Source organism: Hordeum vulgare, chromosome 6H (genome assembly GCF_904849725.1).
Source record: "Hordeum vulgare subsp. vulgare chromosome 6H, MorexV3_pseudomolecules_assembly, whole genome shotgun sequence".
Taxonomy (NCBI): domain Eukaryota; kingdom Viridiplantae; phylum Streptophyta; class Magnoliopsida; order Poales; family Poaceae; genus Hordeum; species Hordeum vulgare.
This window is the reverse complement of record NC_058523.1, coordinates 101,314,380-101,341,467: the sequence shown is the minus strand read 5'-3', so window position 1 is coordinate 101,341,467 and position 27,088 is coordinate 101,314,380. Positions and strand designations below refer to the sequence as shown.

Below are 27,088 nucleotides of genomic sequence, written 5' to 3'. Positions count from 1 at the left end.
TTGTTGCCAGAAACTTACTGCCACGAATCATCGCTAACTAGAAGGATATCATCCTCTCGATCAACAAACACAAGCTGCCAGCAACCGATAAAAAAAAAATTGTTTAGATCACTAATTTAGTGATCTAAACGCTCTTATATTTGTTTACAGAGGGAGTACTATTTGTCTGAAGCTGGCCCCAAGTTGCCTGCTATGACAGGAAAGAACATGCAAGATATACTCATGAATATATGCCTCTAATGGGAACAGGCCCCAGATCCTCTTGAAGAATCGCCAGGAAGAACACAAATAATCATAGAAAGAAACTACCACGTACGGCTTCGGTCAGTAGATCAGCCACGGTCCTCATCATTCTCTTTGCTCCCTTGTACTGACAAATAGCATGATGCCCTTACCTTCATTGTCAGTGACGTCATCGGCACCCTGTGCCTCATCAGCGATCAGCGCAGCCTGGAACAAGATCCAGGATTTCAATTTCATGGCCGCAAATTGCAGTAAACTAAATCCTAAGATGTTACAGTAAATTAAAGCACATGTAGTGGTATGCAATACTTAAAGCACATGTAGTGGTATACAATATTTAATTCAGTTCTGAGGTACTCATTGGTCAGCTACCAATAAATTAAAGCACATGTAGTGGTATACAATACTTAATTCAATTAGCTAACCTAGATGGTTAGCGCCAAGTTATCCTAATCTAGTACTACCTCTGTAAACAAATATAAGAGCATTTACATTACTACTTTAGTGATCTAAACGCTCTTATATTTCTTTACGGAGGGAGTGGTATTGTATACTGTTGTCTCGTTGTTGATGCCCGGTCAAGATGACCTCAGACCGTGATTGGGATATTTCCTTAATTGGCTTGCCCTCCTCAACTGACTTGCTACAATAAAATAAGATCCATTTGGAATGTGAGTTCAACAAGAGTTAATTCAAGTTCAAGGCCAGTGAAATTTAAATAAGTGTGAATGTCTTTAGCATAAGATCTGTAAGAAACATAAAACAATTTCTTACGCACTTAATAAGTATTAGCATGCAGTACACAACAGTGTCAATATACAAACTTACTTTTAAGAGGGAAGCATCCTGATCTATTCCCAAGGCCTCCAAATGAAGCTCCGAAGGCACATACTGAAAAGCAATCTGATCTTGTACCTATTATCTCATACAAGAAGCATCCATAGTTCCATACCAATATGTTTGGTGAGCTCATGCTTTACCAGATCTCAAGCAATACCAACAGCAAATGTGTTGTTAGATAAAAGAGGGGTCGATGTAGTAACAGGAAGTCCAAAATCCTCAAGTAACTACCGTAATCAAGTCACCTCTGTCACAAGAGCCATAGCTTGCAACTTGGCCTCTGTGCTCAAACCGGAAATTGCAATATGTTTCTTTGTCTTCCTGGCAATGAAAAACTCACCAAGAAAAGACACATTAAGTAGAAAGTGGTCAGAGATTCGAATGATCGCTAGCCCAAGGATTATCTGAATATGCCTGATGCTGCAATGCACTAGAGCGTGGAAAGAAAAGATGGCAAGTGGTAGTTCCACTAAGATATGCAGAACCTGAAGGAAGTGACCCAGAAGCCAGAACGCAAACTGGATAGGAGATGCTAGATAGACAAGGCAACTGTCGTGGTAACGATTCCGACAATAGAAAGAGGGTAAGATAACGGAGCATGATCTATCAAGATGCACATGGGTGACATGGTGGTTTTAGCGAGTTCAGGCCTCTCACAGCGGAGATAACAATCCTACGTCTCGTGCTCCGGAGAGGCTTTGTTTTATCTGTCATGGACATGAGTTACACGGTATAGAGAGAGAGCCAGAGCTCCAGGGAAGGAATGAGCCCGCCGGGGGAGAATAAGAAGATGTCCCTAGCTATGTAGAGGGGGGTGGCTTATATAGAGTGCGCCACCTCCTCACCTCTTATGTTACAAGATGGGGCATTGATGCCATAATGTCAGCCCACTACAGATGTCTTGCTGACTGTCGGTATTTGCATGACCGAGTGAGTCATACGGCCAAGTGGTTGACTGTCATCCGAGTGGATGGAATGTACCTGTCTGAGTGAATCCGTACCGAGTGGATTAGATGTTGTCACGATCCAGTAGGAATTTCCCTTGTAGTCCTTAAACTAATAATGAGGTGCCCTTGGGTAGGACGTATTGGTCAGACCTATGACCCTACCCTAGGGCTATATCCCCGTCATTAGCCCCCGAATGGATCAGGGTCCGAGTGGTGAAGGTGTCGATGTAAATCTTGTAGCAGCAGACCGAACTTGAACGTGCTTCAGGGCCTTGCAAAATTATGCGTTGATTGAAGTCTTCATCATTTGCCCTGATCGATTCCGCTGAGTAGTACGTCCGAGTGAACTTAAGAATTGAAGTAGATCCGAGTGACCAACAGGATCTTGAGACTCTGACTGACTGCTGGTAGTCGGTTGGAATCTGTTGAATCTGTTGAACTTGGATGCTGTTGGTGGACCTGACCAAGCAGAATGTTTCTTTTTTGTTTTTCTCTTCTAGTGGGGGCACGCTAAGTGCACCCACTGGGTGTAGTCCCCGAGCCTCTGTCGGACTAGATGAGTCCGGCAGAGGGTTTAAGTCATCCAATGCTCGTCATGTTGAATGTTTGTTGTATCTGCATTATATGATTTCTAGATCAAAGTCAAGTCTCTAAGAGTTGTTTTTAACTTAGGCGATACGGGGTCGCAGCTAAGTTCCCGAGTGTGGAGCGTGTCTGTACTCGGAGTAGTTTTTAACTTAGGCGATATGGAGACGCAACTAAGCCCCCGAGTGTGGAGCGTGTCCGTGCTCGGAGTTGTTTTAACTTAGGCGATACAGAGTCGCAGCTAAGCCTCCGAGTGCGGAGCACTCAGAGTTGTTCTTAACTTAGGCGATACAGAGTCGCAACTAAGTCCTCAAGTGTGGAGCATGTCCGCACTCGGAGTTGTTTTTAACTTAGGCGATACGGAGTCGCAGCTAAGTCCCCGAGTGTGGAGCATGTCCGCACTCGGAGTTGTTTTTAACTTAGGCGATACGGAGTCGCAGCTAAGTCTCCGAGTGTGGAGCATGTCCGCACTCGGAGTTGTTTTTAACTTAGGCGATACGGAGTCGCAGCTAAGCCCCCGAGTGTGGAGCATGTCCGCACTCAGAGTTGTTTTTAACTTAGGCGATACGGAGTCGCAGCTAAGTCCCCGAGTGTGGAGCATGTCCGCACTCGGAGTTGTTTTTAACTTAGGCGATACGGAGTCGCAGCTAAGCCCCCGAGTGTGGAGCATGTCCGCACTCGGAGTTGTTTTTAACTTAGGCGATACGGAGTCGCAGCTAAGTTCCCGAGTGTGGAGCATGTCCGCACTCGGAGTTGTTTTTAACTTAGGCGATACGGAGTCGCAGCTAAGCCCCCGAGTGTGGAGCATGTCCGCACTCGGAGTTGTTTTTAACTTAGGCGATACGGAGTCGCAGCTAGCCCCGAGTGTGGAGCATGTCCGCACTCAAGAGTTGTTTTTAACTTAGGCGATACGGAGTCGCAGCTAAGTCCCCGAGTGTGGAGCATGTTCGCACTCGGAGTTGTTTTTAACTTAGGCGATACGGAGTCGCAGCCAAGTCCCCGAGTGTGGAGCATGTCCGCACTCGGAGTTGTTTTTAACTTAGGCGATACGGAGTCGCGGCTAAATCCCCGAGCGTGGAGCATGTCCGCACTCAGAGTTGTTTTTAACTTAGGCGATACAGAGTCGCAACTAAGTTCCCGAGTGTGGAGCATGTCCGCACTCAGAGTTGTTTTAACTTAGGCGATACAGAATCACAGCTAAGCTGAGCGGTGCCGCGCGGGGCCAGCCGAATGATGAAGACGTGCCACACGGAGTGGCGATGCACATGGCATCCGAGTGAGGTAGACGATTCTGGCTGAGTGGCAACGCGCGGGGCGGCCAAGTGATGTATGTCGAGGAGGCGTCCGACCCACTGACGGCTCGCGGGGCGGCCGTGTCCACTACGTCATTGAAGGGGCTTCCGAACACGTGAAAACGCATGAATGATCGTTGCGGCGACTGAGCCTGAGCAGCGACGAGGATGGCGCACGGATGCGTCGAGTGGCCTGTGTATGAAAAATAGCACAAGCCAGCATAAAAAATTATCAAAGTAATATGATCTTTTCTGAAATAGTTCGTGTAAACTGCACCCATAGACACCCGCTGGGTGTGCCACGTGATTGCTGGTTCGGAACCAGCAAGAGTCTAAAAGAGTGAAGGATCCAGCTGAACTCGTTTGAGTACTGGACCCAAACGAAGCGGAAGTGAAGTGTTCCCACATAAAAATAAACAACCGAGTGCAGAGGTACGCTCAGTGGCGTGGCCTCCGAATGAACGTCATGTGCGACTTCCTCGACACTCGGTAATGTAGAAACGATTATTTAATAGAATGCAGTCTGTGAAAAAAATGACTTAGCTGTCTGACGACGCGCGAGGCGACCGAGCGAAGTAGACACGTCCGGCTGAGTGGCGACGTGTTGGGCGGTCAAGCGATGAAGACGCGTCTTGCTGAGTGGCGACACGCGGGGCGGCCGAGTGACGACGCGCAGAGCAACCAGGTGACGAAGGAGCCTCCAACCGAGCGACGACACGCGAAGCTGCCAAGTGACGAAGGAGCGTCCAATCGAGTGGCGGCACGCGGAGCTGCCGAGTGACGAAGGAGTCTCCAGCCGAGTGAGGATGGCTTGTCTTGCTGACTGACGATGCTCGAAGCTACCGAGTGCTGACGACGGATCCGAATGAGGGACGGCGCGCAGGGCGGCCGAGCGCTGACGACGCGCCCGACTGAGTGACAGCATGCAGGGCGGCCGAGTGATGACGACGCGTGGGGCGGCCGAGTGCGGACGATGCGTGTCCGACTGAGCGACGGTGCGCAGAGCGGCCGAGTGATGACGACGCGTCCGACCGAGCGACGATATGTAGGGCCGCCGAGTGATGACCACGCGTCCGACTGAGTGACGGCGCACGGGGCGGTCGAGTGCTGACGACGCGTGTCCGACTGAGCGACGGTGCGCAGAGCGGCCGAGTGATGACGACGCGTCCGACCGAGCGACAGCATGTAGGACGACCGAGTCACTGCATGTTGGTCATCTGTATGCAAAATTCATCTCGACAAAGCGGTGTCATGTAAGTTAGTAGCAAGCATAGCTACAAATTTCCTTATTTCCTGCAGGCAGTTATGGCTCGAGGAGGTGGCTACCTGGTATTGATACCGGGTCGAGGATGTTAGTACGTCACGGCTGCAGCACGCACCCGTCACACAGATGACCACCAGTAACTTACGCCAGAGGAAGGGGCGCTGCGGGCCTTCGCCTCCACCGCGAAGGTCGCTCCCAGGCAGCAGAGAATACAAGGGCGGACTCAACGGCGGGGCGAATGATGCTGGTGTCCATGCTTGGTGCAGAGCTCGGAGCCTGCTCCATGTCGAGCCTGCGCCTGCACCACGGAGGTCGCTGTCGAGTGGCCGAGAACACAAGACCGGAGTCGACGACGAGGCGAATGGTGTCGAAGACCGTGTGTGACGACGATGAGGCAGACGGTGCCGGTGGCCGACACCAGTGGGTGTCTATGCTTGGTGCAGAGCTCGAAGCCTGCTCCATGTCGAGCCTGCGCCTGCACCACGGAGGTCGCTGTCGAGTGGCCGAGAACACGAGACCGGAGTCGACGACGTGGTGAATGGTGTCGAAGGCCGTGTGTGACGACGATGAGGCAGACGGTGCCGGTGGCCGTGCATGGAGACGTGATCGGCTTCCTTATTTCACGCCGCTCTTGCTGAAGTTCGATGATTCTTCTTGTATGTGCTTGAATGGATGTTTGTTTCCCTGATGCTTCGTTTGTCTTGGAGATGAACAGTACAAAACAAATGTGTTAAATCATGAAGATGAAACTGAATAGAGGGCACCAGCGGGAATCGATCTGCCGCCGGTGGCTGAAGAAATAACCATATGCATCATGGCTCGATAGACGCCACGCCCCACGGTGGGCGCCAACTGTCGTGGTAACGATTCCGACAATAGAAAGAGGGTAGGATAACGGAGCATGATCTATCAACATGCACATGGGTGACACGGTGGTTTTAGCGAGTTCAGGCCTCTCACAGCGGAGATAACAACCCTACGTCTCGTGCTCCGGAGAGGCTTTGTTTTATCTGTCATGGACATGAGTTACACGGTATAGAGAGAGAGCCAGAGCTCCAGGGAAGGAATGAGCCCGCCGGGGGAGAAGAAGAAGATGTCCCTAGCTATGTAGAGGGGGGTGGCTTATATAGAGTGCGCCACCTCCTCACCTCTTATGTTACAAGATGGGGCATTGATGCCATAATGTCAGCCCACTACAGATGTCTTGCTGACTGTCGGTATTTGCATGACCGAGTGAGTCATACGGCCGAGTGGTTGACTGTCATCCGAGTGGATGGAATGTACCTGTCTGAGTGAATCCGTACCAAGTGGATTAGATGTTGTCACGATCCAGTAGGAATTTCCCTTGTAGTCCTTAAACTAATAATGAGGTGCCCTTGGGTAGGACGTATCGGTCAGACCTATGACCCTACCCTAGGGCTATATCCCCGTCAGCAACCAATAAGATGACGATAGTGAGTCAGACCATAAAGAGGCATCAGAAGCTCGGAGGTGAACATTAAGATAACTGAATCTGTTTACCAAGTTTACAACCCTAACAATTTAGAGCATCTACAACCAGAATGTAATCCCTCCATTCCTAATTATAAGATGTTAAAAAAATTGTGAATTGGATGTATATAGTGTTTTAGTGTGTTTGTTCACTCATTTCAGTCTGTATGTAGTCCATATTGAAATATCAAAAACATCTTATAATTTGGAATGGAGGTAGTACTAATTTGAGCCCCTATATGCTGCGGACGCATCCAGCCACCCCTCAAATGTCCGCTTCCACAGTAGTCCCTCTCATATACAAACCCCCAAATCCATGCAATGCATGCAACATGAAAATAGCAAGACGTAGATCAACATATAAATAGGACAAGGCATGCCAAGTTCAACATAGCAAGACATAGAATGTTCGATAGCATGTTCGACATAGCTACATAGCAAAATACGATAGAAAACTAGATGTTAGTAGATATAGGGGGGATGCCAGACTTATTGCTAATTTGGTTATTGTCCTCAGCTTCATGCCTGGAGAAAATCCATAACAGGGGCCGTCCAGATGGGAGCATCGTTCAAGCCTATCTGACCGAGGAGTGCGTATCATTCTGCAACAATTATATAGATGATGATCAATCTTTTGGTTTGCCCACGAGGAAGCATGTCGATAGGCTCGAAGGAGTAGGTCACTCGCAGTTGAAGCGTGATTTAAATGTGGATATACAAAATCGCCAAGACGACTTCGACAAAACACGCACAGTGGTGTTGCAACAAGCAGATATAATCACTCCTTGGCAACAGACTTATAAAGACACCTTAAAAAGAGAGCATGCAATGGCAAGGAGGCAGAGGACCGGAGCCCAAATCTTTAGAGAGCTCAACTCCAAATTTGCAGCTTGGTTAAAAGAGCGAATTCGGGAGAAACCGGTATTGCCAATGCAAATCTCATCTATGCATTAGCAGTAGGCACCGCATGCACTGTCGCCACCTACCAATCATATGATATCAATGGATACACATTCTATACCTGGCCAAACGGGCTGGGCCAAACAGGCCGGCCCGCTGGCATGGCCCGCCATGGGCCAGGCACGGCACGACCTAAATGGGTCGTGCCTGGCATGCAGCACGCTTCGGGCCGTGCCTGGGCCTGGAGGCTGGGCACGCTGGCCAGCAGGGCACGGCCCATTTAGTTTATTTTTTATATATTTCCAGTTTTTTTAATATATATATAATATGCGGCCCAACAAGCCTAAAAATGAGCCCACAAGGCTAAAAATATGCGGCCCGGCGTGCTGAACGGGCCAACATGCCGGCCCGTTTAGTAACCGGGCCATGCCTGGGCCTGGAGGCGTAGCTCACTGGCTGACACGGCACGGCCCGATTACTAAACATGCCTCTGCGGGCCGTACCGGGCCAGGCACGTTTAGCACAGGCTATGCTCGTGTCGTGCCGGGCCGTCCATTTGGCCAGGTATGACACATTTCTATACTAAGGCAAAAGACAAAAACTCTAACTACCATAACTCCGGCATCACGATATTTGCCTTTACCGAGAATGAAAATAACAGATAGTACGGAAGGATCGAAGAGATATGGGAACTTGAGTACAGCAAAGATCACATGGTGCCACTGTTTCGGGTCATATGGGCAAAGAATGTCGAGAAGGAAGAACGTGATGACGTTACCATGTCCCTGCCCGAAGCACAACCTGCTGGTGCAGAGGGTGTGAAAGGAATTGCCGCCAAATATGAGCCTTGGGTATCACTAAGGACGTGTCATAATGCTTCTACATAATTGACCCGGCAAAGCCGAGTCGTGTTGCCGTCAAGAGATCCAAGAGGAGCATCGTCGGGATGGACGGAGTGGCCAACGAGGATGAGTATGATCAGTTTGGTGTGGACCCAAAAGAAGAGGAGAAGAACTATGATGACATGAAGATTACACCACTAGAAGGAGCAAAACTACGTTGCCTGAGACAGAACGTCCCTTCTTACGAAAGAGTAATAGCGCGGGCCAAAAGTATTCAAGCAAGATTAAGAATACCCAAACCATCATTGAGAGGATTGTCAAACAACGTCGTACTTCATTTGTGTACTTTGTGTATTTTTCATTGTGTACTTCATTTGTGTGTACCTTCTAAATTGTATTATTATGTATTTTGATGCACACTTTATTTGTATCGATCTAATATGCATTTTCACATGGCATCTGTCAATTAGAGCAGCCGTAAAACAACACCAAATACTGATGGCGCTGGCCACGTCACTGACGCTAGCACTGGCAACCAACCAACACTTAGCTTACTGCGGGAACGAAGAACTCATTTTCAGCCTCCCCCCCCCCCCCCGCGCGCGCGCGTCGGACACTGTTCTCCCGCATGCCGCGCCGTTCCCCACCCAGATGTGCCCCCACCCGGCAACCTAGCTCATCAAAGAGCCTCTCCGGCTGGCGAGCCCGCCCTCATCATGTTCCCTCCGTCGTCATGTCCGGCCGCCCCGTCCAGCCCACCCCCACCCCATCACGCAGTCTTCACGGGCGCCCACCTCACAGTCCCCCCCTCGATCCATACGGTACAGAACTTCCTCTACCAATTGATGAAATGCATTATATGTGTATTTGTGAATTGATGAAATGCATTATATATATATGTGTGTGTGTGTACGCATGTGTTCGTTGAAAATTACGTATATTTCGGTGTGTGGCATGTTAATTAGAGCCGATGCAACATTGCATCGTGTGTTCTTGCGAATTGTCTCGCACTATCCTTCTTTTTGGCAGGGAATGTCAAGGAAGTTGCCAAATTTTTTTGTTTCTTATTTGTCAACCAATGTGTCCCTTACTATGTATGACTTTCTCATAGACAAGTTTTTTGTCCGCAACATGGAAGAGGTGACTCAAATGTCCGCAAAATGGAAGAGGTGATCACATATTTTGGTTGTGCTAATTGGAAATGATTGACCAAAGCTTACGGATTTGAACCTGGTATGAAAATAACATTTGATATCGGCACCTATTCTGTAAGCTATGAAGACATATGGGTGGATTTAGACTTGAAGCCCATTCTTGAAGATTGGAGATCGATGGATTTCTGTGCTCCACCATGAAGATGTAGGGGTTTACCTATTCTTCAAGATTGTTCCTAAAGGAGAGGAGTACCGTACTAATAGTTACGAAGGTTGATATATAGTACACATATAAGTGTACTCCTAGCTAGCTACGATAACTAATAAACATGTTTTATGCATGGTTTAGTTTCGTGGTTGTTTAATTAGTTATAATTGACAAGAAGCTAGTGGTTAATGTATGCATATATATAAATGTTGTGTACCACAGCATTAATTATTTTATAAGTGTAGTAATATCTTTTCAGAATCAATGTGGGACGCAAACGTCTTTATGTATATATTGATACAAAACTGCGATGTCGTGGCAGCGTTTTTTGCTGCTTTTTGTCAATTAGTAATGGCGTGCGGGAAAAGGTATGACACCGTTAATGATCTCTCTAGTTTTTTAGGCTGGGAAACATTGCACGCCATAGATATGTATGATATTGTTGTCGTGGAGTACCAACGCCATAGGTATATGGAATACTGTCGGTGTCGGCTCTAACGCCACAACTATTTTCTAATATTGGCACCATATTGGTGGCGTCGGGTGTCCACGCCAGCAAAGCCATTTTTGCCACACCATAGCTAGGCTTTACTACACTAGTGTTTGAGGCACCACCTGCTCAACAAGGCAGGAAGACGGTGTGGTGCCATAGCTAGGCTTTTCTACACTAGTGTTTGAGGCACCACCTGCCCATCAAGGCTCATGCCTAATAGTACTGAAACCGCACCTCATGTACTCGGTTTTAGTTCTGCCAAGTCCAAAACCTTTCAATTCCAGGGTTTGTCTCCATAGCTCTAACTTTTTGTTGACCTCATCCAACTATCATCGACTAGCACTACACCGTCCGCAAAGAGCATGCACCATGGGATATCTCCTTGTATATCCCTTGTGACCTCATTCGTCACCAAGGCAAACGATAAGGGCTCAAAGTTGACCCCTGGTGCAATCCTATTTTAATCGGGAAGTCACTAGTGTCCCCATCACTTGTTCGAACACTTGTCACAACATTATCCTACCGTCGCCACGCCGCCGAGAATTACACTGGATTTGGGTGGGAGGGTAGGATTTTACTGTTAATACGATATGTTTCAGCAACCACTGCCCAACGCCAAACCTACTCCGAGCTATTCGTCGCCGCCAAGCTTCACCGATGAGAAGTGGAGGAATTTACGGCTCCTTCAACTCCACTTCGGCACCAGATTTTGCGCCGCCGAGGAGATGAAACCAAGCTCTGATTACCACTTGTCAGACCCAAGGTGGTTTGAAGAACAAGATTCAGGAACTTGAACAGAATCCACTCAAACTAGCTAGCCTTATTGGACGAAATCGAGAGTTTTAGTACAATGCAAGAGGGACCTAAGGCCAACCAGGAACACTGGCGGCTAAGGGGGAAAGCCTAATGCAAGAAATGGTTCTCCACCGATCCAAAAGTTGGGCTTTATAGCCTTACAAAAGGAGAGAAAATGGAGAGAAAAGCAAAACAAAAAGAAGAGGCATTCTAGCCTTTTGCCCGTAAATAAACAACAACTCCTGGGAAGCTTAGGACCGCACGATGAGGATCGGACGCCTATCGGACCATCATAACTTGTGAAGCGGTACGACAGCATCCAGAGCGTTAGCCCAAAAATGGGCGGCACCCGACGCTTTCGCAATCTTTACATCCTTTGAATTTATTGAAGTTGGTAGTTGTGTGCCAATCTTCAGATATAGTGTTCTTGGGTCGTAATAGGGTGTGCGCATGCGGCGGGGCACTGAGATCCCTGCCTATGCATCGTGTGACTCGGAGGATGAAAGTAGCGCGCATCAGACCCACAGGAGGTTGAGTATCTAGCATTTTCTTCTCTGCCGCTCCTCTCTCTCTCTCTCCTCCCCCCCCCCCTCTCTCTCTCTTTATATAATTTCTAATTTCCGAACGTTTGGATTTTGTGATCAGATCCGAACGATCTTTACCCAGAAAAAAAATTATCAAAACATACCAACATAGCATCTAGTTTCATAGGTCTCGTCACGACGAATCTTTTTTGTGAAACGTTATTTCAATCGAAGCGACGGTTTGAGGTACAAAACTTTCTGAAGTTTCAAAACTGAGAGAATATAGCATGACATCATCTTCTTTGTCTTTTTTGCATACATGCAATTAATTTGCTCTAATACAAGGTGAGAAGGACATAAAGGTGGAGGAAAGTACGTGCTTGAACCGTTGCTAATATGAGAAAAGGTGAGGAGCACGCATGCATGGTGATTAGCATCGTTCGAATCTGCCTACTAAAATCAGAACGTTTGTTATATATGAAGGTCCTATATATATATATATATATATATATATATATATATAAAGAGAGAGAGATAGAGAGAGAGCATGGATTTGTTATCAACACTAGCTAGGGTGGTTGCTATCTGAACCCTTTGTTTGCATCAAGATCCGAACTTTCTTGTAGATAAGGTTCTTATTTCTTGAATTTTGGATGATGTCAATTACCAAAGAGAAAGCCATGTTGGGGTCCTTTACAAAGCAGGGGACCAAAACAGCAGCCTATGACCTATGATGGCAGGAGTATTCAAAGAATGCACACATGCCCTTTCTAGCATTGGTCTTTAAGCATGAATCGTTTTGGGTAAGCATGTGATATAAGTTTTGTTGTGTAGTTAACCACCTCTCTCTCTCATACACACACACACATGTGAACAGTGAAGTGTGGTCCAATTCATCTATATGAGGAAATAACAATCAACCACCGAATATATAGGAAATGAAAAAAAAAAGAGAAGGGACCAGATCCCAACACATAACGTGCGGCACCGATTGCAGTCGCTCCAGCGAAACTTCATATCTTCACTTTGCCGCTCCTTGTCGCGAGCTTGCTACGATGCAAGCATGCCTTGGCTTCCGGTGAGCGCACCGCCATGCACTATCTTTTTTCTTGGTTTTGCATCACAGTTTTTTGTGGTGTTCTTTTTTTTCAGACTTCATGGGATTATCTGACTTGCCTGCGAGCGAACTGGAAGACGAGGAGATAAAATGGGGCCTAGGACTACGTGAGGTGCCACAGGATCTCTCCGTCACATGTATGCAAGCGCTAGGGATTTTGGGCAAGGGGGGCACGAGCACGAGGATGGCAAGGCCAACAACAAGTATGGCAACTGATACAACTAATCTAGAAAGTAGGCAACTAATCTGGAAATTGAGTGTGTACAGCAAATTCATTTCAGGTAACTTGAGACAATTAATTTGGAAATTAGTACAACCAATCTGGCAATTAGAGATAACTAATCTAGAAACTAGGTGCACGTGAGTACATCAAATCCATCTTCGGCAACTTGAGTCAATTAATTTGTTAACCGATACAGCTAATCTGGCAATTAGAGACAACTAATATGGAAATTAGGTGTAGGTGAGTATAGCAAATCCATCTTTGGCAACTTGAGGCAATTATTTGGAAACTGATGAGGCTATTATGTTAACCAGGGGAGATAGGCATGTACAACAGATCCCATCGCCATAACTTTTGGCACAATTAATCTGACAAATTAATACTACTAATCTAGCAACTAGACTTGATACATCCACTATTGAATCATGCATTGCCTGAATATTAGATCTTGTTTTACTCGACTGGAGACTTTTCTGTGTCTTTTTTTTGTCTCTCCTCGGCCTTTTCTAGGGGCAGCTATAGAGTGCCCTATAATCTGGTGTGGAATTCAAGACGTGTTTTTGGGGGAGAAGAAGACATGATGGGGATGAAAGCAGCAGGAGAGGTGGGGTAGCCGTGACCCGTTAGTGTGTAGAATCAGAATCAGGATGCATGTGCGCACCAGCCTATGGCCCTACCTGTCTTTCGTCATGTGCGCACCAGTCGTGACCCGTTAATCTGTCTTTCGCCATGTGCTCGCATTTAATCTTGGTTGATGCATGTAGCAGACACCCCACGGTAGGACCTACGTGCAGCGCCGCTGCCTAGTCAAGCCCTTAACAGTTTACCTTTTGATCTTAGGCAGCAAGCAACATCATCAGCAACATGAGCGACAGCCTTATCAACAACAGTCGTAGGGAGTGGCGAAGGTTTCACAGGGGCAACAGGGCACAACGGGTAAGAAATCTCGCCAGAGAGTATGCCCAGAGACGCAAACCACGCAAATGAATGCGCATGTGGGAAATGAAGTCGGTGTAGTTAACACCGTCAAAAATCAACGGGTAGCAAGGGATGGAAACGAAACTCGATGACAAAGAAATTGCCTTCTTTTTACAACACTCAAAGGGAACCAAGCTAAATCACATGATGTCGACGAGCGTGGAACAAAGAGAGGAACGACCCACCAAGCAGCGGCAGAGGCGTCGATGAAAATCGGCAAGCAGTGGCAATGGCAGCCAACTCCTGGCATGGACAACAACAACAAGGTCATCACGAAGACCACAACAGAGGCCAGCAGCTAGTGAGGAAGACAGGTGGTGGGCACGAATGTTCCGCTATGTGGCGGTGGCGGCTAGGGTGGGTTGGCGACTGACGAGCGAGACACGTGGCAGGGCATGGATGCTTCGATCTGGGGCCGCGGCAGCCAGTTCCTAGTACTCAGGCAGGTGGATTTCAATAATTTGTTGTACCTTGGGCCAATGGAGAGAAATTCTAACCATAATGAACTTCTGTAAATAAATTTTCAAATCCAACCACCAATGTAGCCACCAAACTTAGAAGTAACCTTTCAAGAGCCCTTGAAAAAAGTAAATTTAACAACAATTTAGTGTATCCAACTGAATAGCATAATTTTACTTTTAGACTATTGTATTACAAAACAAATTATATTAGACCAAATTACAACCATAAAATCAGAATATATGTTGTGCTACATACTTGTTTGTTACTCTAGTTTTGGCGGCAATATTTTCCACTAAATGTTCCTATTAACATTCTTTCGGTGCTGATGTGAGTTAGGCATACAATTGAGTCAACTTCTTTTAAAAACTAAGTCACTAAATGCTTCTTGTCCCATCGCATGGAGCTAAATGACAAAAATGTACCAAAGTGGAGGTACAATAGAAGATAAATACTCCCTCCGTCACGGTTTAGAAGGCACCCTTCAGATTTCATGTATTTCCAAAATTGAGAAGGATTAAGGCGCATTTCATTTACTGCCTAGTAATACACTATGCATGAGTAATTAAGAGTAGTACTAGTACTAGCTGCATGCATGGTGTGAACGCGGGGTGGAATTGATATTAACTGCTCATTAACTTTCCAGCTAATTTGGTGTCATGGATTAACTTCGCTGTGTTTTTCAATCGAGCGTCTGGAGGAAATAGAGTGGCTCTGCATACCTTGATCCCAGCGATCTGGGCTACACGCCCTGTAAACTGTGATGGAGGAAGTACAACATATTAATAAATGGTTCATGAAGTCATGATACCATCAAAAAAGAGAAAAATGACTCATGGTTACAGAGCATCTCTACCATTAACTAACTTCCTAAATAACTAAACTAAGAAGCTATTTACATGCTCTACTATCGTCCCAAACAAATTGGGTTAGGCTAGAGCTGAAGCCCATAAGATCTCGCAATCAACTTATATGCTCTATTATCGACAGCAATAAATACTATGATTAATGTACGACCATACTTAGAAGAAACATTTCCCCTTTAAGCATAAATTAGTGGAAATGTCTATAGCATAAAATCTGCTGTTAAATATTATGCAAGGAGAAATTCAGTGTAGTTTCTTTCACAGTTAACAGAATCAACAAATAGTAGAATGCAGTGCAGTATGGTGTGAATATACAAGCTTATATCATCTAATCTGCTACGAGATGCTATATTCCATCAGTGAGAAAGAGTAGTACTATCCACCACTAGAAAGATATAATGTGAAATGATGACAAATAAAAATAAGTATGGATAAACCATACAGAAAGTATGGATAATATTTTAAAAGTTGTGTACCTAAGCCACTGGAGAGAAGTTCTGACCACAGTGGGCTTCTGTGAGCATATTTCTAAATTTCACCACCAGTTCTAGAATTGCACAGACACTGAAGAAAGTGTGTTCAGCTATAATTTGATCTATCCAACTGAATAGCACTATTTTACTTCTCAACTACTCTGTTGCAAGACAAATGATATTATACTAGATTGCCGCCTTCGTCCAAAATATATGTCAGGTTAGAAGTTTGTCACGTCTGTATATATATACTTGTCAGTCTTGTTTTGGAGGCAAAATTTTCTTTCACTTAATGTCCATATTTTTTTTTAGTACTCACGTTTGAGTTGGGCCAACCGATGCTAAAAGCTAGGCCAATAAATATGTGTTCCGCATGCTTAGAGCTAAATGACAAAGAGAAATACCAAAACGTATAAATGAGATGAAGTGATGATTACGTCAAAATTAGAAAGAAACAACTCATGATTACCAATCCGCCTGTACCATTAATTAACTCCCTTAATAACTAATTTAATTTTGTGCTCTATTCTCAGTAGCAATAAATACTACAATTAATCTACAACCATTTATAGAAGACACATAAATAGTTTCCACCAAAAGTAAATTATAGCATATATTGTGTAACAGAGGGTGTATGTGTAATTGTATTAGCTATTGCTAGTTGAGAGCCTAAGAGGGAATGTACGATTTACCTGGAAATGGTGAGTTCTAGAGATGGAGAATATTGAAATGACACTCTCCATAGACTCAAATGCTTCGTCAAGTTCAACCTCATTAATCCTTTTTGGGAGGCACAAACACCCCACTGAACCAAAATCCAGATTCTCCTGGTTGCAACTTTTAATAACCGAGTACCTATTTTTTTAACATGTTAACATAAAATCTGTTAGAACTTACAACCACTTCAACATTGATTGATTTATTTTTTGTAAAAGGAAGCATGTGCATGGACCAGAAATAATGAAATTTTGGAATGCAAGAGAGATCATTAACATTGTCTTGACAAGTCAACTAGACAGATCTTCCCAGCCCTCTGTCCTCTAGATTATTACTAAGGACAAAGACTACAACAACACTTTTGGCTTCAGATTATGCCATAAAATAACATGCAAATCACTCCCTATGTGGTCCCTAGAATATACAAATGTTACAAGTATCTGGGCAATAAGTTTGTGTATTAATGTGCTCAAAGAATGCTATAAGCATAATTCCAAAACTCATATATTCCTTTAATGTGCTCACAAAATTCCATTGGCATAGTTCCAAATTACATAAAGAGGTAAATAGCCAAGTGACTCAATTTCTTGTTCTTCTCGTCAAGCCATTTGATGCAAGGAACACCTACATCTAATCAATATAGCATGTAAATCAAAAGACGAGGCACAAGCCTCTTCTATTAAATAACGTTAGTTGTATAGGAATCATCTTGGTTGCTTAGCCATAGATTAATTTGTCTAATTATTCAGAGAAAATTAGTTTTTTCTAGCATAATACAATAGTGAATTATGATTCTTGCTAAAAGACAGTTAAGAACACTGCATAACAAATTCGGAAAAGTAAGCCCATCATTCTATCGAGAAGACGGGAAGCATAAGGAACAACAAGTCAAGAAACACATTGTCCCTGAAGACCGATACAGGTAATACGGCTATGTTTATAGTTTTCATATAATATGCGTTGAAAGCTTCACAAAGCTGTCTAGAAGCCCCCACCTTGATTGCCCTTGTGGAAGTGGGCTTGCAGTTGTGGTAGCTTTTTGATAGATGAGCCATTATGGAAACCTTGAACATGAGCATTTTGCTTCTGCTGTAGGTGTGGTGCTGGATTTGCTGTCTGCGCATGTTGCGCAGCAGGTTGTTGCGCTACAAGAGTAGCATTTACAGCCAAATTTTGATTATTCAGCACTGACCCATGCTGGACTTGAGCTTTCGCCTTCTGCTTACAGTTATTGTCTCTAGGCTGATAAGTTCCGCTTGATGGACCACAGTTGTAGGCATTCGTCTGTTGAAACTTCTGGAGGACTTCTTGAACAGGAGGAGGTGGCCCAGGTAGCCTAACATGCATGTAGTTGCAATTAGGTCCATTAGGGCAAAAGCCCACGCTAAACCTGCAATTCAGATTGGAAGGAAGACAGTTTATGTTAAAGTTTAGACAGCACTCTTTACAACAGCTACACTGAAGATTGAAATGGGCTTAAATCCCAAGTCAAACAGTACATTATACTCCCTCCATTCCTAAATGTAAGGTGTATTGGTTTTTTTAAAAGTCAACCATTGTCTATGTTTGACAAACATTATAGCAAAATATATAAATATATACAATACCCAATATATATAATCCAAAAATATATATGAGGGTGAATCTAGTGATAATGGTTTCGTATTCTAGATATTGATATTTTTGTCAATAAATTTGGTCAAAGTTTGAGAAGTTTGATTTTTTGAAAAAATAATACACCTTATATTTAGAAACGGAGGGAGTATGATCTAGTGGGTAGCACAAGAGACAGAACTTTGAGTACAATATGAATCATCACATAAGTTAAAGATTCCAATCCATCAATCACTAATTAAACAATATGGAAACCAGTTTAATTGAAGGCGCCAAAAATTAACAAACTGAATCAGCTAAATTAAAACCTACCAAGTAAGTTGTATCATGTCATAATTGTTAAATCCATCATAGTTGGTTACTCCAGAAATTCATACGGCATGGGCACCTAGAATACACGGATACGGATACGTGTATCAGTATCGGACCGATGCAGATACGTGAATTCGCCATTTTGAAGAAGTGCCAATATGGAGATACGTTTTACTATTCTTTTTAATTCACCAAAATACTGAGCTGGTAGGTCGAAGTCCATAGGAGAGGATCAGAAGTTCAGAATACTACTAATACTGTAACATGGCTCTACAATGGTGCCCTTAGGTTGGTAAGTTCAGCAGGAGGAGCCATCTGGAGGAGAGGATCAGAGGAGATGAGATCATGACAAGAGAAAGGATAAGAGGAGCAGCTTGTTGTCTACTCGCCGCCGGTCTACCGCCGCTTGTTGTGGAGCTCGGGGGGAAAGCAGCTGAGAGGGAAAATATGGGGCATCAGGGGACTAGGGTTGCATTGTTAGTTACCTCTTAACTGGGCTGGACCATATCCGAAACGCACCGGCCGAGTATCCATGAGTATCGACATTTTTTAAATCATTTATTCCCAGATACCCAGGGGATACATATCAGGACATATTGGAGCAGTATCTGTATCGGATACGGTATCCGTTGTGGGGTCGCTGCAAATACATAAGCACCAATGCTTTTATGGAGTAACGCGTTTTATGGTGACCGCCCCCCTTTATAACGCTTATTGTGTATGACGTGACGACATCATAGAGACATAGACACAACCTAACTTTGTATGATAACAAATTAAATCACAACTTCATATACATAATCCAACTCTATAGCAGATTTGGAGGGGAAATAGGGGTGGAGGGAGGAGGGGAAAGGGGGTGGCGCGGGGAGGGTAAGGGGGCTGGTGGGAGAAGAGGAAAGGGGTCGCAGGAGGATGGGGTCGTGGCAGGGGTGGTAGTGCGGAGGCTGGAGCTTGCTGCCATTGGCTGGTCACCAGAGATGATGAGGTTGAGGTATACAGCAATTTCACCTTGCCATGGCCTCCCTCCCTCCCTCTCTCTCTCTCTCTCTCTCTCTCTCTCTGCTGGTTCCAGCGTGCGCCAACTCTCCTAGCCCATGGCGTCCAATTTCAGGCATGGCGACCCAAAACGTGTCATATTGACGATATGGCCATTTGGGGACGTCACGTGAGTATGGCAGGCGCCACACGCCAAAAGTATCGCGAGCCTGGACGCTTTAGGCTGGGACCGCGCCACACCTTTATATCGTCGCTACAGCGACAAGATAACGACACCTTAAAAACATTCATAAGCACTGAACATGACTGCAACTTTAATATGTCTGTGTACAAGAGCAAGACAGCTCATTTCAGATTAATTTGTAGGTATAAGACACAAAATACTCTCCCATCAATTTATCATCATAATTTGGCTCTTATATGCACTAGGAAGTTGAAACCAGCATAAGATCTGGTGTGTCGTTTTCCTGCTGTAGTTTTCAATTCATGCCAATATAAAGGAAGTAAATTAACTAAAAGTCTTGAATTGGCTGGCACAAACTTTGGAGCAGATATGATAATTTGGCTCTTATGCACTAGGAAGTTGATACCAGCATAAGATCTGGTGTGCCGTTTTCCTGCTGTAGTTTTCAATTCATGCCAATATAAAGAAAGTAAATTAACTAAAAGTCTTGAATTACCTGGCACAAACTTTGGAGCAGATATGATTATGGACCAATATATCATGAAGCAAACCCGCAATCAGAAGCACTATAGAAGAATGAATGCTGCAAACTAAAAACATGACATGAACTTGACAATCCAAAGGGTCAAAGATTGAGTAGAGTCATTCTACAGAATCGGTGACCTTGATCTGCATAAAATACCTAAGCTACCAGATTAGCTTATCTGTTTGATTATGAATTCACTTCAACGGAATTATAGGCAGGTGCAGGTCGTATGTAGCAGACCACAATAAAACTTAATGACATGTCTAATTGGCATGCATCAATATCCTTACTACTTTCGCTCATAAGTTTTAAGATTCTAAGCATCCTAGGAATGTTGGCTCGTGTTGCGTCGGGGTTGGGAGTCACTGGTGGGCCACCTGTAAGGGGTTGAATCGCTAATGTGTACTGCGTTTGGGTCCACTCCGGGTGAACATGTCATATGTATGTTTATTTATGTGTTATCTGCAACAACAGCTCAGTCAACCTCCCAGAGAAGATACCGCCTCCACCTCATAAGAGTGAAGCCAATAAAAAAGAGCAACACAAACGTAATTAAAAGCCAGTCTAACTCAGGTGTGAAACACACAACAAAGCAACTAACCGTACCCGCCTGCATAAAAACACACTAAAAAATGCTTAACTCAAACACGTTAAAAAAGGCTTAACTCATGACTGAAGGACGGGGCGGCAAAGCACGCGCCACCCTATAATTGAGGATGAATCTTGGGTACATGATCCAAGGCTAGGTTTCGTAGGACTAATAAAATAAATGGGATTGAGAGAGGATGTTCCTTACATTTCGCACACCTGGATCTCATGCTTCAAGTTGCAATCCTCTGCGCAGCAGAAGCGGAAAGCATGGTGGAAGTGGCACACTGGCATGTGATCCATGTCAAACTGGTGCAGGAACGAGCACGGCTCCGCTTTCTTGCAAAGCCCACGCAGCCAGTGCTGGCACACGGTCTGCTGGAAGATTACGCGGCGATGGCCATGGGACAGCCCTTTCGTGACCGGGATGGGGGCTTCGGAGGACGCGGACATGGAGCCGGATCCAGCGCCGACGGCGTCGAGGTAGTCCTCGAAGTCGAAGCGGAGGCTGCCCTCGTCGCCGTCCATTTGGAAGCTTCCGATGCCAGGGCCATGGGACGGCCCTCCAGCGGCGGGGATGAGGGCTTCGAAGTAGCCGACCGAGTGTCCGGTGCCAGCACCGGCCGCGTCGAGGTCGTCCTCGAAGTCGAAGCGGAGGTTGTCCTCATCGCCATCCATTTGGAGGCCACAGCCACGGGACGGCCCTCCCACGGCGAGGATGGGGGCTTCGGAGGACGCGGAGCCGGATCCAGCGCCGACGGCGTCGAGGTAGTCCTCGAAGTCGAAGCGGAGGCCGCAGTCGCCGCCGTCCATTTGGATCGAGGGAAGGTGGGAGGGGCTAGCTAGGGTTTGGGCGCTGAGAAATTTGTGCTTGCCCTGAAATTTTCGCTCGGAAAACGTTTCGACCCAGATCCAGCCGACTGATTGAAGCGCTGCGTCGGCCGCGCAGCGAGCCTTCGGATCGTGCATTCGCTGATCCTGCGTCACAGGCTCACAGCGCGTGCGAGCCCACCTCCCGGCTCAAGCTTTTTTTTTCTCTTTTTTGAACTTCCCTCCCAGCTCAAGCTTTTTTCTCTCTTTTTTGAACTTCCCTCCCAGCTCATGCTGGTTTGAGGGGTAGTTTCTTTTCCTGCAGAAATAGATTCTCTTTATTTTTTGCGGGTAGCAGAAATACTATATATGTAATTTTTTTGATGTAAATGTTATAATGTCATCTTGTAGGAGTAGTGGAATACTATATATGTAATTTTCTTGATGGGCTTGGCGTAAATGTTAAAATCATTGTGACATTGACGCACTTGAGAACAGATATAACAAAAGAAAGATCTTCAAGTTATTACAAGGTTCTCCTAACAAAAGGAGACACAGTAAAAACTAATCATCAAGGAAAAAACCATTGGTCAGTAGCATCACGTATTGCATCCATATTAGTTTCATCCATGGGCGGAGCCACGTTAGCACTGGGCCCAGGCCTGTTTCAGAGCTAGAGCGATCAGCAGTGTAAAATGGTGCTAAAACATCTACGAGTGCACTGTGACGAGACGTACTCTTCTCGTGAACATAGGAGCCGAGCTCAACCATGTTAAAGTGTCCATGACATAATTTATTATTATGAATGTAGTTATGGGACACCTGCATGTAATAACTATCATCTTTTGCATCTCGACTTTGTAGCATGTTATGCCAAATATGATTCGTCATTTCATTGAGAACACCAAAAAAATATTTTGATGATATTTAATAGTGACAACTGAAGGTCTTATTTCTCCCTTGCAGAGGTACTAGTCGAAAATCAGGTACATGATATTGTGGACCTTATACGGTGCTAGATGCCCGACTTTGTTTGATATTTGTAGTCAACAAGATAAAAAAATTTGTAGTGATAATTAAAAAATACAATGATAGTAGTGTAAAAGAATGCATGCACGAAATATTACCATTTGACTGCTTTGATGCAATACCCGAAAAAAAATGTATGGGTCATAGGATAACAAACTACTTTGCCTGGTTTTGCTTTTTCCGTCTATCATATGTGTCAAAATGAATGTTTCAATTAGCACATAGAGATACTTGAAAATATAATCAATTTATCACATACCACGTAAACCATGGACATGTACATAATAGGTTGTTAGCCGATAAAAAATCATACTATCCACTATACAAAAGAGGTGTGCCCTCATCGGAGTGGGGCTGTTGCAAAGGTGCAGTAGAGTAGAGGCCTAGCGGAAGGGCTGAGCAGTAGAGTCGATGGTCAACGTCAAGCTTGGAGGCAGATGGAAGGGTGGTGCAACATATGGGGAGGTGGAAGTTGTCATCGGCTTTAAGCATATAACCCAAAGATCGGGGAGCTTCAAGATCGGCGACAATGAGCACCGGTAGTGCAGTGTTGAGTGGAGGATGAGTAGTGGCGAGAGGCAAGCCCGAGCAGTGAACGACAGGATGTGCGGATGCTATGGGGAGAAAGGTGCCAACTAGCGAGTGCTCGTGGGCGAATGGGCAATCAACTCAGGTGGGACGGACACCAACATGGGAGGGTGGAATCGAGGAGGAAATCCAAGCAAGCTCGTTGGGGACACACATGTGTGATGTGTGCTTGTGGCTTCCTACTCGCGCAAGAGAGGTTGGACCTGATATTTTTTTCACTCGAGGGTTGAGTGGCAACTTCAATGCAATAATGTTCCATATGAGGGGTATATATATGGGGAAATAAGTGAATTCACTTACTTTGGCGGTTCATAAAGTTGGTCTCCCGGAGTTTCTTCCAACTCCGCAAGGAGTGTTTTCTTACTATTCATTGTAGGGCAAAACCTCCAAAGGTCTGTAACTTTATTGAAATGAATCATATGTACAGTGTATACAAGGAGTATGATGCTCAGAAATATGTAAAGAATGACCCTAATACAACATACATTCTAAGGTGGGACGTAAGAAACCCATTTGATCATATCATATCTAAACCTAGGCTTAATAATATAAGCCAATGAAGCAATGTCATGTATAAAACCACTCCGACACATGGAGAAAGTGGGCCTCTCACGCATGAAGATTGTAAGATTCCTCTTTACCCGAATATTCCAACATGTCGTAAACACTACTTTGAAAAAAATACTTGTTAAAGTCTTTCATTGCTTAGACAACATGTGCTCATATCATCCCCCAACGGCCAATTGATATAGCTAGCGATAGTTCCGAACTCTAGCACTGAAATTACATTGGAAGCATAAGTAATTTATATACTTCCTAGAGTCAATAGGACAGAGAACACATGAATTATCATAGATCGCATTCAAGTGTCTCCTCTCAAGCATATCATTAGCTGTATGCCTACCCATAATCAATGTCCAAGCAAAACCTTGATTTTACAGAGTGCATCGGCTTTTCCAAATCCAATTCAAAAGGGGATTAGACACGGTAGGTAGGAGTGGGGCTGTTGCAAAGGTGCAGTAGAGTAGAGGCCTAGCGGAAGGGCTGAGCAGTAGAGTCGATGGTCAACGTCAAGCTTGGAGGCAGATGGAAGGGTGGTGCAACATATGGGGAGGTGGAAGTTGTCATCGGCTTTAAGCATATAACCCAAAGATCGGGGAGCTTCAAGATCGGCGACAATGAGCACCGGTAGTGCAGTGTTGAGTGGAGGATGAGTAGTGGCGAGAGGCAAGCCCGAGCAGTGAACGACAGGATGTGCGGATGCTACGGGGAGAAAGGTGCCAACTAGCGAGTGCTCGTGGGCGAATGGGCAATCAACTCAGGTGGGACGGACACCAACATGGGAGGGTGGAATCGAGGAGGAAATCCAAGCAAGCTCGTTGGGGACACACATGTGTGATGTGTGCTTGTGGCTTCCTACTCGCGCAAAAGAGGTTGGACCTGATATTTTTTTCACTCGAGGGTTGAGTGGCAACTTCAATGCAATAATGTTCCATATGAGGGGTATATATATGGGGAAATAAGTGAATTCACTTACTTTGGCAGTTCATAAAGTTGGTCTCCCGGAGCTTCTTCCAACTCCGCAAGGAGTGTTTTCTTACTATTCATTGTAGGGCAAAACCTCCAAAGGTCTGCAACTTTATTGAAATGAATCATATGTACAGTGTATACAAGGAGTATGATGCTCAAAAATATGTAAAGAACGACCCTAATACAACATACATTCTAAGGTGGGACGTAAGAAACCCATTTGATCAGATCATATCTAAACCTAGGCTTAATAATATAAGCCAATGAAGCAATGTCATGTATAAAACCACTCCGACACATGGAGAAAGTGGGCCTCTCACGCATGAAGATTGTAAGATTCCTCTTTACCCGAATATTCCAACATGTCGTAAACACTACTTTGAAAAAAATACTTGTTAAAGTCTTTCATTGCTTAGACAACATGTGCTCATATCATCCCCCAACGGCCAATTGATCTAGCTAGCGATAGTTCCGAACTCTAGCACTGAAATTACATTGGAAGCATGAGTAATTTATATACTTCCTAGAGTCAATAGGACAGAGAACACATGAATTATCATAGATTGCATTCAAGTGTCTCCTCTCAAGCATATCATTAGCTGTATGCCTACCCATAATCAATGTCCAAGCAAAACCTTGATTTTTCAGAGTGCATCGGCTTTTCCAAATCCAATTCAAAAGGGGATTAGACACGGTAGGTATATGTATGATCATTAGTCATATAAAGGATGTTGGAGTACCCGCTTCCATGGGCACCTCGCGGGTGGAGAGAACCTCTTGGTCGTGTGTCTCGTGGTGGCTTGTCGAATGGGCTTCTCGATCGTCAGATCTGCTAGGACGGTTCGGATCCGAGTGACCTGGCTAGAGGGACCATGACGGGTGGATCGTATTGATGGTGTCCTAGATTAGGGGGTGTACACCACATTGGCCTACCATTCATGGGTCGGGCCACAACCCATTGACAACTGATGAATGGACACACATGTCCTTGCTCATGGCGTACTTAAGATGGGATTCTTTGAAGGCTTGGCGTATACTTCAAAGCATATTTGAATGATTGAGATGTTATTCCTAGGAGAGTAGGAGTAGTCGACATACTTGAAACCCTAGATACCCCCGGTGTTTGTATAAGCAGGGGGTTTAGTATGTGGAGCCAATGTTTTTAGACGAGAACTTATTCACACGACCTTGAGGTAGATCATCTTGTACTCTGTACCCCATCCGCACTCAATACAATACAATACAAACATGACGTAGGGTTTGCCTTTTAGAGAGGGTCCGGACCGAGGAATATTCCGTCCCCTTTACATCTTGTTACCATTGTGCCAGTATCACCAGTTCGGGACCCCCTACCCGAGATCCCAAGTGAAGATGTCATCTATATATTTATTTATGTGGTATGTGCAACAACAACTCAATCAACCTCCCATATAAGATACAACCTCCACCTCATAAGAGGGAAGACAATAAAAAAAGAGAAACACAAACTTAATTAAAAGTCAGTCTAACACAGGTATGAAACACACAACAAAGCAATCAACCGTACATGCCATCATAAAAACATGCTAGAAAGGCTTAACTCAAACACGTTAAAAAGGCTAAACTCATGACTGAAGAACGGGGCGGTAAAGCACGCACCACCCTCTAGTTGAGGGTGAACCTTGGGTACATGATCCGAGCTAGGTTTCACATGACTAATAAAATAAAAAAGACTAAGAGGGGATGTTCCTTACATCTTGCACTCCTGGATCTCGTGCTTGAAGTTGCAATCCTCTGCAAGACAGAAGCAAAAAACGTGATAGAAGTGGCACACTCGCATGCGCTCCATGTCAAACTGGTGCAAGAAGGAGTACGACTCCCCTTTCTTGCAGACGGTGTTGGCACACGTCTGTTAGAAGATTCCGCGGTGACGGCTATGGGACAGCCTTCTATGACCGTGATGGGGGATTCGGATGATGCGAACGTGAAAACGGATCCAGCACCGACGGCATGGAGGTAGTCCTCGTCGAAGCGGAGGCTACCCTCGACATCGTCCATTTGGATGCTTTCGCTGCCACGGTCATGGGACGACCCTCCAGCGGCGGGGATGAGGGCTTTGAAATACCCGATCGAGGATTCGATGGCAACATCGACTGATATGTCTCAAACGTATCTATTTTTTCAAAAACTTATGTTTTTGTTTTGGACTCTAATTTGCATGATTTGGATGAAACTAACCCATAACTGGTGTTGTTTTGAGTAGAACTACCATGATGTTGTTTTTCTGCAAAAATGAAAGTTCTCAAAATTGGACAAAACTTTTTATGGATTTTTTCTGGGAAATATAAGAATTATTGGAGAAAAGAGCCACTAGAGGGGGGCACCTGTTGGTTCCAAGCCAAAAGGGCGCGCCCAGGTGGTGGTGGGCGCGTCCTGATGGCCTGGTGCTACCTCGTGGCTCCTCCGACCCTAATTCCAGTCCTATAATTTTACAATTATGGAGAAACAATAGGAGAGA

General features: G+C 45.0%; 1 protein-coding gene across 11 annotated transcripts; it reads right to left on the bottom strand.

The window, feature by feature from the left end:
- LOC123401262 (zinc finger CCCH domain-containing protein 45-like) lies at positions 1-21,856 on the bottom strand. Of its 11 annotated transcripts, XM_045095015.1 has the most exons (7): positions 20,843-21,848; positions 20,017-20,103; positions 17,407-17,801; positions 16,387-16,549; positions 15,698-15,785; positions 15,078-15,113; positions 7,208-7,264 (listed from the first exon to the last, which is right to left on the bottom strand). In XM_045095015.1, the coding sequence occupies exons 1-5, from the start codon at positions 21,601-21,603 to the stop codon at positions 15,698-15,700; spliced, it is 1,494 nt and encodes a 497-aa protein (XP_044950950.1). In that variant the 5' UTR covers positions 21,604-21,848; the 3' UTR covers positions 7,208-7,264; positions 15,078-15,113. The 11 variants fall into 11 exon arrangements, 9 of the variants coding, with proteins under 9 accessions (XP_044950955.1, XP_044950948.1, XP_044950952.1 ...); XM_045095019.1 differs by lacking the exon at positions 15,698-15,785 and having other exon boundaries at positions 7,177-7,264; positions 20,843-21,850; XM_045095016.1 differs by lacking the exon at positions 15,078-15,113 and having other exon boundaries at positions 7,178-7,264; positions 20,843-21,849.
- Between the last annotated feature and the right edge of the window lie 5,232 nt (positions 21,857-27,088).

Excerpts from the sequence above, each read along its gene's own strand:
- LOC123401262 (XM_045095013.1), bottom strand. The coding sequence starts at position 21,603 with ATGCACGATCCGAAGGCTCGCTGCGCGGCCGACGCAGCGCTTCAATCA. Across the intron at positions 20,104-20,842 it reads GAGATCCAGGTGTGCGAAAT|CATTCATTCTTCTATAGTGC; the intron begins GTAAGGAACATC and ends TTTAGTTTGCAG. Across the intron at positions 16,550-17,406 it reads CTTCCACAAGGGCAATCAAG|GTACTCGGTTATTAAAAGTT; the intron begins GTGGGGGCTTCT and ends TTAAAAAAATAG.